General features: G+C 51.1%; 6 protein-coding genes across 6 annotated transcripts; 2 read left to right on the plus strand and 4 right to left on the minus strand.

Annotated features, from left to right (window-relative positions):
- Window positions 1-668: 668 nt before the first annotated feature.
- BDW74DRAFT_187331 (uncharacterized protein) lies at window positions 669-2,948 on the minus strand (the record flags this gene model as incomplete). The annotated part of the gene is made up of 4 exons (XM_073731458.1): window positions 669-1,070; window positions 1,137-1,428; window positions 1,493-1,913; window positions 1,973-2,948. The coding sequence occupies 4 exons, from the start codon at window positions 2,946-2,948 to the stop codon at window positions 669-671; spliced, it is 2,091 nt and encodes a 696-aa protein (XP_073587542.1).
- A 645-nt stretch (window positions 2,949-3,593) lies between these two features.
- On the plus strand, window positions 3,594-4,563 carry BDW74DRAFT_174051 (bZIP transcription factor; the record flags this gene model as incomplete). The annotated part of the gene is made up of 4 exons (XM_073727940.1): window positions 3,594-3,660; window positions 3,712-4,042; window positions 4,113-4,275; window positions 4,354-4,563. The coding sequence occupies 4 exons, from the start codon at window positions 3,594-3,596 to the stop codon at window positions 4,561-4,563; spliced, it is 771 nt and encodes a 256-aa protein (XP_073587543.1).
- Window positions 4,564-5,585: 1,022 nt separating this feature from the next.
- Window positions 5,586-6,334, minus strand: BDW74DRAFT_174052 (carbonic anhydrase; the record flags this gene model as incomplete). The annotated part of the gene is made up of 2 exons (XM_073727941.1): window positions 5,586-6,111; window positions 6,180-6,334. The coding sequence occupies 2 exons, from the start codon at window positions 6,332-6,334 to the stop codon at window positions 5,586-5,588; spliced, it is 681 nt and encodes a 226-aa protein (XP_073587544.1).
- Window positions 6,335-6,909: 575 nt separating this feature from the next.
- Window positions 6,910-9,645, minus strand: BDW74DRAFT_174053 (5'-methylthioadenosine/S-adenosylhomocysteine nucleosidase family protein; the record flags this gene model as incomplete). Its single annotated transcript, XM_073727942.1, has 1 exon — window positions 6,910-9,645. One exon carries the CDS (start codon window positions 9,643-9,645, stop codon window positions 6,910-6,912), a length of 2,736 nt encoding a protein of 911 aa, XP_073587545.1.
- A 417-nt stretch (window positions 9,646-10,062) lies between these two features.
- Window positions 10,063-11,182, minus strand: BDW74DRAFT_174054 (DUF1996 domain-containing protein; the record flags this gene model as incomplete). Its single annotated transcript, XM_073727943.1, has 2 exons — window positions 10,063-10,892; window positions 10,951-11,182. The coding sequence occupies 2 exons, from the start codon at window positions 11,180-11,182 to the stop codon at window positions 10,063-10,065; spliced, it is 1,062 nt and encodes a 353-aa protein (XP_073587546.1).
- Window positions 11,183-11,959: 777 nt separating this feature from the next.
- Window positions 11,960-14,110, plus strand: BDW74DRAFT_187332 (uncharacterized protein; the record flags this gene model as incomplete). Its single annotated transcript, XM_073731459.1, has 6 exons — window positions 11,960-11,980; window positions 12,091-12,320; window positions 12,375-12,544; window positions 12,583-12,619; window positions 12,718-13,897; window positions 13,943-14,110. The coding sequence occupies 6 exons, from the start codon at window positions 11,960-11,962 to the stop codon at window positions 14,108-14,110; spliced, it is 1,806 nt and encodes a 601-aa protein (XP_073587547.1).
- Between the last annotated feature and the right edge of the window lie 368 nt (window positions 14,111-14,478).

Genomic DNA, 14,478 nt, shown 5'->3' on the forward strand with positions numbered 1-14,478 from the left:
GATGAAGCGTGGAACATTAGCAAGCGTGACGAAGCCGACGAGGCCTGGAACATCAGCAAGCGTGACGAGGCTGACGAGGCCTGGAACATCAGCAAACGCATGTGAGCTGTTGACGCCTAAGAGATCAGTCCGTATGCCCATTTTCCATCAGTTTGGGAGTGCACTATACTAACGGCCAGAAGCTCCTATATGAGTAGATGGTGGACATGAAACTCGTTCGGGTCAATTAATCATTGATGCTCGGTCAACCAACGCGAAATGATTGGCGATTGGTCAAGTTGCGATGTACCAACTTCCATAGCTGCGCTGACTGAGGGATTTTCATGTGGCATGTGGAGTAGCTTGTTGGGGTATGATTGAGAATGAGAGATGATTTCAGGAGATTTGCACTGCAGTAGCTTGTTGATATTTTTCATCGTATCTACCAAATTATATCAGCCGACTGCTTGAAAGTTAGATAGAGGTCTAGGTAGAACACTTGGATAGGTCAGAGTATCTTGCGAACCCGGTCAAAAGCAAACACTGACCTTCGTTTTCCGCTGGATTCGGGAGAGCGGACGGGCTACTCTACTATACCTAGTGACCGAGGTTAGAGACGAAGGCAGGCCACAGACCGAAAAGACTAAAGTATCATGATGCTCTGACCACTAGCAGGGTTTAGATTCTAGTCAGGCGAAGCTTAGCAGGGAGTCCTGCGGCCAGTGGATATCATCGCACCATGCCATAAAATCGAAATCATCCGTTATATCACTATCGTCAAACAAGGGCTCAGACGGACCAGTGGGTTCATCAGAAAACCGCACACCACTCTCTCCCACATCAAAGGTAAGTTCTTGATCGAGCACTCGGCGAATAAATTTGGCCCCGTTTTGAGCAATCTCAAAATTACCTTCGTGCGGCTGCACCAGAGAACTCAAGTGTGAGACGAAGACACAGAGTTTTTGAATGATAAGGGAGCGAAAGTTTGCTGGTAACAAAAGTGCTGGACTTGAAGCCAGTGCTTGCCAGTACCGTTGAGAACGCAGTTGCAAAGTCAGGATACCTGCCGCAGGTAGGCCCATGTAGCACAACTGTAGGTAGAATCATGAATTCGCAGATCGTGACGACGGGTTTTGGACAAAGTGGAGAAGACTTACATCCCAGGACATGTTGATAATCTTTATCCCAGACAGTGTTTGCAGGGTAATGGTGGCTAAGAGAGTTGTGATGATCTCAAGGGAACTCTCAATGAGGCCTTGACTCTTGATGCCCAGGCGCTTCAGCAATATGCGATGCAGCAAGAATTCTTGATACGTGAATTCAAAATGTGCAAATATGCGAGCTTCATCCTGTGCCGGGCTAGCTACATAAGCTGTAGCCTCATCTGGAGACCAACGCAGGAATCGAGGCAGTCCTTGTTGCATGTGGCGAGACTGTTGTATCAACTCCCTATGGATAAATGTTCTTCTCAGTCTCACCTATAGCCATAAGGGGGTATCAAGGGAACACAAACTCAACTCTGTCCTGTATATGTTGAGTGCCCGGACTCAATGACAATTCCAGGATGCTCTCTCGCAATAGGCTTGTCAACAAGGCAACGCGAAGCCTCACACCTACCGTCAAATTGCCTCCGGTATTCCAACCGTCCGCGTCAAGCGTAAGTAGTGCCGCTTCTCTATTTCCCTGGGTAACTATTTCCTCGTAGGTAAGATCCAGTGGCATCGGGAGGTGGCAGTATCTCGAGCAAATACGAGGGGGGCGCCCTAGCGAGGTCGCCAATTCCTTGTCAATCGCGTAGGCACACACCATGACTCGCTTGCGTATTTCCTGCAAAAAGAACGGAAAGCTCTCTTCATGTTCTCGATCAAACTGGTGCAGCCCAACTCCGTAAATGATGGTCGATAAATTGCCGAGGGTCTGCCAAACCCTGTAGTCTAATTCAACTTTAGTCATTGTTTTGCCACCCTCTGAATACCCAAGGGAGATCAAATACCGCTATCGCCAAACATTTCAGTCAGAAGCACTGTGTGCTGGGTCATGAGCCAACAGAAAGGATCACTTATAGTCCTAGCTCTGTTGCAGAACTGACAGCAAAGTTCACCTACGGTGGTGGACATACTTCTAAGCTGCTCTTTTACAAGCTTCCAAGGGTTCCGATGGGTGAAGATAGGGTCATCATCGTCGGTATGAAACAACGCTGTCCCAAGCAGTGAGAAGACAAATCCGACGGACTCCCATCTCGCAGAAATCGAGTCAAAATAGTCGACCATTCCCATTGTTGCATTTGCTTGAATTTGAGCTGATGTATTCTCAAAGATTCGGCGGGAGAGGTTTATTAACGATGCGTGTGTATCCTCGGAGCCACAAACAGCAGCATCGTACATCTTCTCTATAGAATTGCACAAGACCCGCGTCAAGGGGGGCCCCAGAAACCACCCAGGAGATGTCTTATTCTTCAAGTCAATGACCTCCTGAAACCAGCGAATTTTCTGCAGATGTGACAGTATCTCGGCTCCCAATAAGACCTGGTCGTGAGATGCAGTGGCTTGTGGCGTCGCTGCTGCTAAGCAATTTGCTTCTTCCACCGGAAGATTATCCTCATTCTCGCCGAATATGTCCTGGGCGGAGACCAATCCAAGAAAACCCGAACGCAGAGTCCGCTTCTCATTTCCACTCTGGTCGTCTAGAACTTTGCCCTCCTCGATAGGTGTGGTAGATATTCTCGGGTCCAAACGAAAGACTAATTGGTTGCCAGAGTGTCGTTGCCGCCGGGGTTTCCTCGATGTGCCGGTAAGCCTTGGGGGTCGCTTGCGGGGTTGCGTTAGTGGAGCAGGATGGTAGAAGCAAAGTTCCGAGCGGTCGTTACTGAGACACCGTCCACAGACAGGGCTTTGATGGTCGCATCGTAATTTAGCCTTGCGGCACGGCTCGCAGGACGGAAGCCGTCCATTGCGACGAGGAATCGTCATTTTCTATAGACCAAATTGATGTGTGACCGTAAGAGGCAGGAGCCTTGAGGGTTGAAAAGGAACGATCTTCGGATCCTCGGCATCGGAGTTGAACGCTTGCTTGCTCCTTCTGGCAATTTTTGGCAGCTGAACTCCGAAAATGGGCCAGCCCCCGCCTCCTCCTTATCTTTGCTCTGAAACAACGCCCCGCAAAAAAAAGCGAAGCATCCGAGAGGGCCTATAGGAAAAGCTTGGTTAGCCAGTGGCTACAAACTAAAACGCGACTCAGCATTAGCGCAAGCGGGTACTGCTCGATATTTATCTCACAAGCACACTTGAGAGCGGATGAGGCCGCCCTTCTGACAGGGGCACAAGCCAATGGACACCCTTTTTTGGCTGATCATGGATCATATCTTTCAGGATCTGCATACAATTGGGTAAATCTATCTCCAACTAATCAATGTCATCTATTCAGTCTAGCACCATTCAAGTAGGAAGTATCCTATGATAGCTCTGCGTATCCAAGGTAGCATCGATTGAGGTACTTTCTCAGGGCTGGAGCATGGTATTTAATAGACCTCTCCACGTCATGTCGGCGCTCACTGCTAGGTACTACGTTCTCAATTGCACAGCACTTTGGCTTCTTCAACCTTTGCTTCTTCAACCATGGACACAAACGTGGACTACCAAACACGAAGGAGGCTTCAAAATCGTGTTGCGCAACAGAGGTTCCGTATGAAAAATCCTGGCCGCTACGACACTCATAAACAGCTGACGGATTTAGGCGAGAAAAGTAGACGACAAGTACACCCTGATTCATCCGAAACGGATCTTTACAGCTCTTCAGAGCTTTCAGAACGCCACTCTGGAGGTCAAATGGGCCATATGACCAACGCTGCTACCATAGCAACATGGCCTCAAACATCCTTACCACCCTTGACTCCCTCGTCATTTGATTCTCGAGACCTTTCACAGCGACCTTTGGACTTCGAGGGGTCACCACTGGGACAAATTACATTACTCCCACCTATCGGCCTCGCCGGCGATTTGCACGACGATGAACTCTGTCTTTACACACCACCTCCCAGTGAGATATGCTTTGACCTTGAAACCCTGTGAGCTTGTCCCTTGCCGCTTCCTACGAGTCATGGAATGCCATTACTTACTAATATTATACCCTTGCAGTGCACCCTTAGGGCATGATATGAGTATTTCACAGACACAAGCACCAGGGGAACTAAAATCAGGAAACAGAATGCCCGCTACCTATTCTCCCGCAACAAATCCTCCGCCGGATGGCACCGAAGACATCTTCCAAACGTTGTTCGCCGACAGTCAAGACCAATGTGTAAACGATTCCAACCCATTGTGTTCCCGCGCACGGTCACCTCGTATGCGCGGAACGGGCTAATATATATGCTCACAGGGTCCTGAAATCAAGAACATAAGCAATGATAAGGCTGCAGTACTCCTGCAGAAACAAAAGCTTCATCTAGGAAAGCAGGCCGAGGAGCTGATACGAAAGTTGATATCGATCTACGACCTTGGGGTTTCCCTGGAGATATTTCCCAGCGATCCGTACCTCAGACAGGTGCTCGAGACCACGGATACCAGATTCTCTTCAATATGCAAATAGCAGGTGATGTTCCGCCAAAGGTTCTGAAAGACTAGTCGCGGGAGATTCTACATCTAAGAAATAAATCTAAGTTGTGAACTGTGGGTAATAGTACGCTATAGTCCACATCATTCGGCCGAAGGTGTGATGCGATCGGACTAGAGCTAGGTAGTGCATGGGGTTGCTAGGGTGGTGTCCTCTATACCTCATGCCACAAGGGCTAGAGAGCATAATACGATCCACGCGCTGAAGCCTAGAAAACATAGAAGTACTCAGAAATGAGCGGATTATGCTCTGTTGGATATAATCTGTATACTTTTTACAAGCTGGCAACTCGGACATCTCATGGCAAAAATTATATATTTTGCATTATAGCACTATGATATCTGATATATATGGGTATAGAGGCGCGTAAATATACTCTATGACTGGCAGTCACGCGAGAACTAGGTAATTGATATACCAATGATCTGCATGGCTCAGCTGTGTTGACACTATACGGAGTAGTCATACGGAATAACCCAATCTAACAGCCATGCTCCGAAGAATAATGAACCAAATTACTTGGCGGCGGGCTTCTGGAATCCGGGCCCAGAGCAAGCCTAACCGAAGACGGCAATTATGCTGCTGATTGGTGGGATAGGCGACCGATTTTATGGAGAATGTTGGGATTGTAGTTCGTCATCGCTCATAATTCTCGGCGAGGACGTGCATCCAGGAACTTGCTGCATCCAATCGCAGTGCGCTCATATATTATCGCCCAGAAACTATCTCGCGATAATACTGCTCGCCCAGAGAAAATCACGGCATCGTCGATCTTGTTGAGGCCCGTCGCATTCCGAGGACGATAACGGGCTGCAGATCTCCGAAAACATCTTTCTTTCCGATGAATTCCTGGATGACTCCCACAAAGTGTGAAGAATAAGAGAATTAAATTGATAATTTTACTATGCAAGACATGAAGCGCTTCGCGTATTCAAACTCATAACCCCGCCCTCTACTCCGTATCCTGAACACCAACTCAAAACATCCCCAACGACTCCTTAACCCTTGGTAAGGTTGTAGATCTTCTGGATATCCGCCAACATGCCAGGGAAATCAATCTTAAGATCCTTAAGCAGACCATCCTTGAGGTTAAACACCCAACCGTGAACGATGGGGAAGTGGTTTTCCTCGTAGCTCTGCTGCACAACAGCAGTCTTGATAACGCTGCGGCACGACTCAACAACATTCAGCTCAACAAGGCGGTTGAAGCGCTCCTCATCGTTCTCAATCGCATCCAGTTCCTTCTCGTGTAGCCGGTAGACGTCGCGGATGTTGCGGAGCCAGGGGTTCAGAATGCCCAGGTCGGTGGGTGTAAGCGCGGCCTTGACACCGCCGCAGTTGTAGTGGCCGCAGACGACGATGTGCTTGACCTTCAGGTGGCGGACGGCGTAGTTGATGACGGACATGGCGCTCAGGTCGATGGTGGGGACGACGTTGGCGATGTTGCGGTGCACGAAGACCTCGCCGGCGTCGAGGCCCATGATTTCGTTCGCGGGGACGCGGCTGTCGGAGCAGCCGATGTACCTAGAGCAGGAATCATGGTCAGCAAAACTAAACCTCCAACAAGACTCAATAAGGAATGTAGGACGCACAGGTACTCAGGAGCCTGCCCAGCCGCAAGCTTATTGAAGAACTCGGGGTCAGCATCCTTCTTCGCCGCAACCCAAGCGCGGTTGCTCTCGAAGATCTTGTCGTGCGTCTGCTCCAGGTAGCGGGAGACAGCCTTAGCGTCGGTGGTGTCAGGCATTTTGGGCGGCGTGGAGTGTGTGCAGTATGAAGCTGTTGGGAGGAATTGAGGACGGAGAGCGGCAGTTCGTAGCGGACTGAGGGGTAAGCGGGTTGTTAAACGGCGCAGCATTTTGACGAGAAGAGACCGGCGTCGCACTGCATCTTTAAAGCCCCGCGGAAGATGATGGGCGTGGGCGTGGCCGCACGTGACTTCCGTTTACCGGACGCTGCTTTGGGATCCATCCGTTTCCTCAACCCTTCCCAACCCCCTCTCGTATCGGTCAGTGCGTCGCTGTCAGACTTGGATCCCCACGGCAATTCGGGGCGAACGTGCGGGGTGTGGATTGCTGGCGTGGGCGGTTCATCGGTAAGACTAGTTGTTTCGAAATGCTTTAAGATCGCGCCAATAATGACATTGTTTAGGGGATTAGTACGGTGACGGTGGGGAAGTTCGCGAGTATTACTACTTCAACGAAACCCGGAACAGTTTCAATGTCATTTTCTTCAGCAATTATGTGGTTACGCAATCACCAGCCCGGCTTTGCCCAAGTTCATTTGTATCTGGACCAAAATGCAGCTGACCTGACCGTTGCCTTATGGCTGGATGGACTGCGCCTCTTTTAAGTCGGCCGAGCCTCGGGAATCCGAATAGTCGTTATCCGACAGGAGCTCAAGAGATCCCATCCCACAAACACGAGATCGATCAAGAACAAGAAGGCCATCTTCCCGGATGATGCTGAAACCAAATTCCTGAAACGTCTTTCTGACGCCGGACACGGAATAGTCCGGGAATCCCGTAAGCCGTCCAGATACTGAATGGTAAACGACGTTTGAAAAGGCATAACCGATGAATGGAACATGTCTCCTCAGAAAATCATCTTGCACCTCCCTTGAAAGCTCGGCCAATTCTCGGAGTACATCCTGGTATCCTTCGTTCATTCTGAGGGATCTTAGATAGCTCAAGGAGACTTGGGAAATGTGCTCATGGGCCAGGGTAATGGTGCTGAGAGATCCATCCTCGTTTCGCAGTTTGATGAGCCCGTTACTTCCGAGGAGGAACTCTCGTACCGCCGGGTGAATAAAATGCGCCTTAGATTGCACGATCTCAACAAGACCCCTAGAGACACCGGTGATATGCTTCTCCATGATTGACTCAGTATGCCAGTCTATATCCAGTCTGACAAATCCGGACCCAGCAAACGAAATCGCAAAGTACAGCTCTTCTCTTGAAAGCGGGCGCGCCGCGACAAGGACAAGTCGCAGACATAATACGAGGTCGTCTATATTTTCGTTATCGCAGGCGAGGGTGTCAGCAAAGACCTCGTCTAAGTCAGTTGGAATCTCGGCGAGTGGCTGCCGCATCTTCTGAATGTTGCCAGTCTCAATGGCTCGGTTCAATGACTGGACCACGCGGTGGACCCAGAGAAATACTCCCGATGCCTTTTCGCAGATTTCCTCTTTCACTTCCTGTACTTTTTTCGATTTACCCCCTTTAAGTGTCGCTTCGACGTACTTCTTTATGTCGGCTTGATGCTCTGGCTGATCTTCCAAAACAAACTCAATTGCGTGGTCAATGTTCAGGATGGGGTAATTTCGGCTGGAGATGCACACTTTCAAGACCGCCCCGGATGCAGACGATGAACTAACGAGATGTTGCATAAATAGAATGACGTCGGCGACATCATCTGGGTCACACTCATCGAGGGCATCGATCATGATGAATACGCGGCGATCATTGAGCGACCGGATGGTTTGCTGTAGCAGGCCCCTGAGGTCTCTCGTACTCCACTCCAGCTGTTCCTTACCCTGCATCTCAGCTGCAATCTCGAAATACGGCTTCTTAGCGTCTGGTGAAACAGCCTTCGAGGTGAGAAGCTGATGCAACAAGGATCGATACATCCCGACAGGCGATTTCTCCAGCTCAACTCCCTTAGCATAGAAGAAAAAGGAGAGTATAATGCATTTAGTCTCAGCATTGGCTATGCTCCCCACGAGATGCTTCATTACTGTGGATTTTCCGGCCCCAGGCTTTCCTTTAATCCAGAAAATGCTTCCGTAAAGATCTGGAATTTCTCCTTTCGCCCACGACTGGTATTCTGGCTGCTCTACCAACCACATGCAGGTGCCTTGGTGTGCTTCCTGGATCTCATTCCGACGGAATTCGGCTCGGGCAAAGGTCAACAAGCGAATATAGGCGTTGTTCTGGGAATTGCCGATAGGATCGAAATGCTGTGTCCTCTCTCGCAAGTCGGCACCACGTTTTGGTTGTCGGTCTGTCACGAGGACTATACCAGTCAGCAAGTTTGTTGAACGCATAAACAGTCGTTGGTCTTTGATATACGGACCCTTTTCCACATCTTCCACCGCTGCAGTAATGGATGTTGGCATCTCATCCAGCATTGCTCGCATGCAAGCTGCTGAACTTGCCGCTGCAAAATACTGCCAGTTCTTGCTCTTATGGCTGTCGGCATAGTCGCTCACTCCCTTAACCAGGATGCAGGGGAAGCTATCCCATACACCAGCCCCTTCCATCTCAAAACCTATCACCCCGAATCGCCTTGCGATATTGTCGCGTACCTCAGCAGACATTATCACACTATCCCCCGAGGCAAGCGCTCCAAAATGTAAAAACGGGAGCACATCTGACTCGCGCCGACGAGCGACCACCGCTTCATTTACTTCATTTACCTTCGGGCCCAAAACACTCTGGTATCCATCGTCTTCATGAATAAAATCATCACTGTACAGAACATCATCCTGGAAACCTGGACATGGCGCTTGTACACCCTGTTGGATTTTCACGAGATAGTGACGTTGAGCATTCGTCAAGGCCTCATGGCGGGTCTTAATTTGCGACAAGAATGATCGTATCTCAGGGCTGGGTCTGCCTAAAGTTTCCTCGGGCGTAATCTTATCACCAGATCCTGGAAACACGCGATCATAGTCAACAATTCCCGTGCTGATCATCACGTCGCCAAGGTGGATATTCTTATTAGATTGCTCCTTTATTGATTCCCCAGTGAAGGGCACCCCTCCGCAAATTCCAATGAGAAACGCGAGCTCGATCCGCGGATAGCTGACTTTCAGATGGGTCGCTACGCTGGCAGCGATTGCTTTCCCAGCACCGGGCATGTGCACCAAAACCACATCATAATTGCCTATTCTGCCTAATGTGTACGCATTCGGATCGCCAGACGCTTTTCCAAGGCTCGGGTAGTCGATGGGTCTGTAGATCTGGTCAAAAAGCGGTTTCACGACCTCGGCTTCTAGCGGGAGAGGGCAGAGAATAGCAATTCTGAAGTCTTTTCGGCTTGAAGGGCGGGCGGCCATAATTTTGGGCTGGGAGCAAACGTGTGCGGCTCTGCGCTGTTTCTTTGACGATGTTTGTCTTCTTATGGATCCAGGGAGTGCACTCTTTGTTACTCACTTACGAGCTGGTTGGGTGGCAGAGCGTATCAGATATTCTCCCTAAGCGCCCAACTGCAATTGCGTGAAGACCCCATTGGCTCGAGTCTAACTTCTCAAAATAATAGGCGCCTGTTCTCTCTGTGTCTGCGGCGAATCAGTCATTGATATCCATGCTCTGGAGTCCGAAGACTAGTAGCGGGCAATCTATCGCCTGCGGAGAAGCCCCCGCGAGCGTTGTTCTCCTCATTCCACAATCGATTAATTTTAATGTTAGCGACTCTATGTTATTTTAGGATCAAAGTCTATTATACATGTCTTTGCCGCACAACTCACCCCTGTCTAAACCCGGTGGTGGGCGGAATGAGGCTGGTGCCTTCGAACCTTCTTCGCCTTGCAGGTGCCCTCCACAGCAGTTTCCTTCTCCTCCACCCCGACCTGCTTCTCTACCTCAACGTCGGTCGCGGTTGCGGTTTGCATCATCTTCACGCTCTCCTCATAGTCGCTAGTTCCATTGTCCGGGTCACTGTCCTCAGCCGTCGTCGTGCACGCGGTTCCCTGGTCACCCGCACCCAGAGGCCCCTCGACCTGGAAGTACTCCCTCTTGGAAGGATCCTTCAGCATGTACTCGAGCGCTTCAGGCAACCAGCCATTGATGAAGTCACCGTGGCTGCAGTACGAGTTTCCACAAGCAAGCTCAAGAGGCGGCTCACCCTCCCATCCATCAGGCAGGATCTTCCGCAAGTCATATCGAATGGAGAAGCGCAGACGGGGGAACTTCTTCATGCCAGTGGGGCACCAGTTGTCGCCGTAACCCTCAAAGGCCTTGGGGTTCTTGGAGTAACCGGTCTCGTATGTGTCGGGGTTGATGCAGTCGGGGAACCAAAGGAGGGTTTGGAGGTGGGTGGAGCAGGTCTTTGTCGGGAAGGCAGCGAGTTCCTTTCCTTCCTCGGCATCGTCGCCCTCGCACGCCCAGCTTACTTTGGCGTCCTCGTTGAGGCCTGTAGAGTCGGTGGCGGAGGCGTTTCCGATGACGATGCGGAAGTCCTCAGGAATGGGGATCTCGGCTTCGTTTAGGAGCTCGTAGTAGGCGCTGAAGCGCATGGGGGTGATGGGCGTGTGGGTTTGACCATCGGCAGCGTCCTTGTCGACGAGGTAAAGAGTTGGGACCCCTGTGATTTTGTTTAGATACTGACAGGTTCTAGGCTGAGCAAATTGAGGAGCACGTACAGTAGACAGAGAAGTCATTGGGGTTCTTAGCTGTGGAGCAGCCCTCGCGCAGCTCAGCAGAGGTCGTCGTGTTGACGTTGACCGCGTCGGAACCGAAGAAGCTGTGCATGTGGCTGACATACTGTCCGGGCGTGACGATGGGATCGATGTTCTTGAACATGAACAAGTCGACATTGGTGACGGTGTAGGCGCTGGCGGACCCAGCCGCCAGGAGAAGAGAAAGGATCTGCATAGTGCTGATTGGAGAAGGGAACGAAGGTGATGAATTCATGATTCGAGAGGACCCTGCATGCCTTTTATAGACTGCTGATAAGGCTCTGAAAAGCTCATTGAGGCCGGAGAAGTGCCGGTACGAGCTGCCTTCTGTCTTGGCAGTTTCACGATGCTGGGGGTGGCCGTTGCGGATAGATTAGGGCTGCTCCCTCATTGGCCGACCGCCGAGCTAGGCGCTGGACCCTGTCAACCCCAGACGCCTATATTAAGGGGTCCAGGAACCAGCACGGATCACGGCCTGGAATGGTAAGGCTGATTCTATTTCTGTTTGTGTAGGCGAGCAAACGATACTAATTTTGCATCACCCAGAGTGAACTATTGAACGACAAACGGTCGGCATACCATATCTGGCACATCGGCTGTATGCACTGAGTCAGGAATCAAGTTGTATACATCTACTCCATCGGATAGTCGACCATCCGTATCCGTTAGGGTCGCATTGCAGAGCTCAACGGTTCGGCACTGTGGGCTGTTTCCTCTGGTGGGTGTCAACTGTCAAGGCCATGAGGCAAGACCCACTGCGCGGACAACATAGGGCTACCGTTCTCCGGCAAAGCTTCAACCTCACAAAGAAACGCAAAGATCAAGGTCGGACATAAAAGGAGATGCAGTGCCCTTCCACGTGGTTATGAGTGGCCACCGTGTGGTCATCTTCGTTCATCAGCTCCGGGATCCCCGGGATAAGGACCGCGGAGGCAAAATGCAACCCTGCAGACCAACCTAAAAAGCTATTAAGATGGCATCGCCGTCGCGGATGGTAAACCAGTTTCTAGCTATTGAAATCAGTTATGGCGTTCAGTGTCATCGTGACTGTGGCTCTCCTGCTGGAGCAGGCCAGCTCCGCGTTCAGTCGGGCTGCCAGATCAGAGCATAGTTCGGGTGACCACCTCTGAGCACGTCCACCTTGGTGGATTGGCCAACATCCATCTCGACTGGTCTGGAACCCCACCACACATTATCGAGGCCAGCTGGACGTCTTGTATGAGCCCGGATTCCTCCTTTTCTCGCCACATTATAGGACGCTTCGAGATCCGAGGACAATCGCCACAGCGACAGGCATGGGCTGTCCCCGAAGACGACCAGACGAACAACAGCGTGTATTTATATGGGGCGCAAGCACAACATGATTAACCTCATATTCTGGGCAAGAGTAATCCCATCTCTTTCACGCACAGAGCCAAGAAACGATCCGTTGCCGATACGGATAATCCCTTGCTCAAAGACTTTGACGCCCTTGGAGCACGGTTCGACGGCGTCGCCGCTATCCAAAGGAATAGCAAGGCCGACGCTGGTGTCGCTTCTGGGCGCTCACCTAAAGACAGTAAGAGTGCCATTTTGGGCGCCGAAATCTCGATTTAGCGACATCGTTAATGCTTGACAGCGTCGGCGTGCACAAGTAAGAGATTATAGAGGCGAGCGACTGCGTTAAAGGCTGGCTCCGCACGCAATATGTTGCTGGGAAAGATGAATGGGCGGAGAGGGGACCCCAATGAGATTGCCCTACTCGGTAACCTACAAAGACGACAACGAGACGCTCCGGTATACCGACCATGAATTGACCTTCCAGCTGGCTCACATCCTCAACGATATGAACAAGAATGACACGAGGTGGAAGATCGATTTCATTCCCTGGATTCAGCACTCCCCGAATGAGTTAATTGCTCAAGGGACCCGCCCCCACCCCGACGGACGCATTCCGACTCGTGCTGAGATCGAGGCAGACCCAAGCCTAGAAGATGCGCCCGATATGGCGTGTGCGGAGTATACCGAGACGCAGAATAGCATGGATGCTATCCTTCAAAACGAAGACACTCTCAAATCCATCCAACGCGACGTCTGGCGCGCGCACAAGACAGCGATAGACGAAGACCTCGACGACTGGAGCGAGCAGGCCATGATGCGCCACGTCTTCAAAGCATGTGAGAACGTCACGGACGAGATCTGGACAAAGACAGACTACGATGTTATCTGCGATGAGCTGCACCATAAATCGAACCTCGAGCTCGACGGGAGCAAAGACTCTCTGGGGGAGACTCACTGGCTGTGCATTTACGGTGGATTTAATCGTCTCTCCGATGCCTTCCTCCCTCACGTTCGCGATAGACTCACTCTCAACCGACAGATACGAAAGCCTGAATCCATCCCAGGTCCCCATGATACCACCAAAACTCGTCTTTCCTGGTACCCGAGCACGGCAAATCGCACTTACGTCTCCAAGGATTACGATTACACGATCATGGCGGTTCCCTTCACAATGAAACGCTTCATGGACCTGCCGAAGTTCTCATCTGTCCTCTCCCGCGCCATAAGCAAAGCCGGCCTGCGCTTCAAGTCAGCCTGTAAGGTAGCGCTTCTATTCAGTAAACGCTTCTGGGAGCAAGGCCCGCGGCCGATCTTTGGTGGATACAGCAAACCACCATATCTCCCCGTCGGTGCCCTCTACTATCCCGTCTACGGCCACAACGAGGCCCGACCCGATCCGATAATGCACTACCGCGGCGGCGACTGGAGCGGCCGGTTTGATAGCTTCAGCGACGAGAAACATGTCCAGACCATTTTCGATGCAATTGTTTCCATTCATAGCGAGAAAGTTGGAGAGTACTACGCTGGCGACTACGAGCGTCTTTGCTGGCTGCAGGATGAGCATACGGCGACGGCGTGGTGTTGGCCCGACGTGGAATAGCACAAGCTATATATCCCCGCTTACCGTATTACGGAGCATAATACGATTTTCATCGGCGAGCATACGGTGCCGACGCTTGCTTGGGTCTTGTCGAGCTTGCAGAGTGCGGTTAGGGGCGTTGTGCAGCTTTTGCTTGAGTTGGGACTTGTGGATGAGGCGAAGGAGGTCAATCAGAGGTGGATGGGGAGGTGGATTCGGTTGTGAAGGTCTTACTGCTTCTTGAATAGGTGGGGGTACGTGAGCTTCCATTATCGCTGCGCAAATAGACGGTGATATTCCGGCTTCTGGAGCTCAAGCCTACGCGAACGATATGCCTCTGCTGGAATATGCAGAAGATGGGTAGGACAAAACTCCTGAATTCAAACTGCCGTCAATCAGGGGGGACCTCTCGCTTGTTCCTCCTCTATCTTATCGTGAGCGGGACATAGTGTAAGGGTGCTTGATGGCGAAGAAAGGCTGTGGTAGTGGTGTTGGCAACCGCATATGACAGTGTTCGAGTTTGGTTGGTACTCAACCCAGGCTACTACAGTATGCAAGCACAGTCCCACGTTAATCCAGAAAACACACCCTAC

The sequence above is a fragment of the Aspergillus multicolor genome (genome assembly GCF_047715735.1).
Source record: "Aspergillus multicolor strain CBS 133.54 unplaced genomic scaffold BDW74scaffold_3, whole genome shotgun sequence".
Taxonomy (NCBI): Eukaryota; Fungi; Ascomycota; class Eurotiomycetes; order Eurotiales; family Aspergillaceae; genus Aspergillus; species Aspergillus multicolor.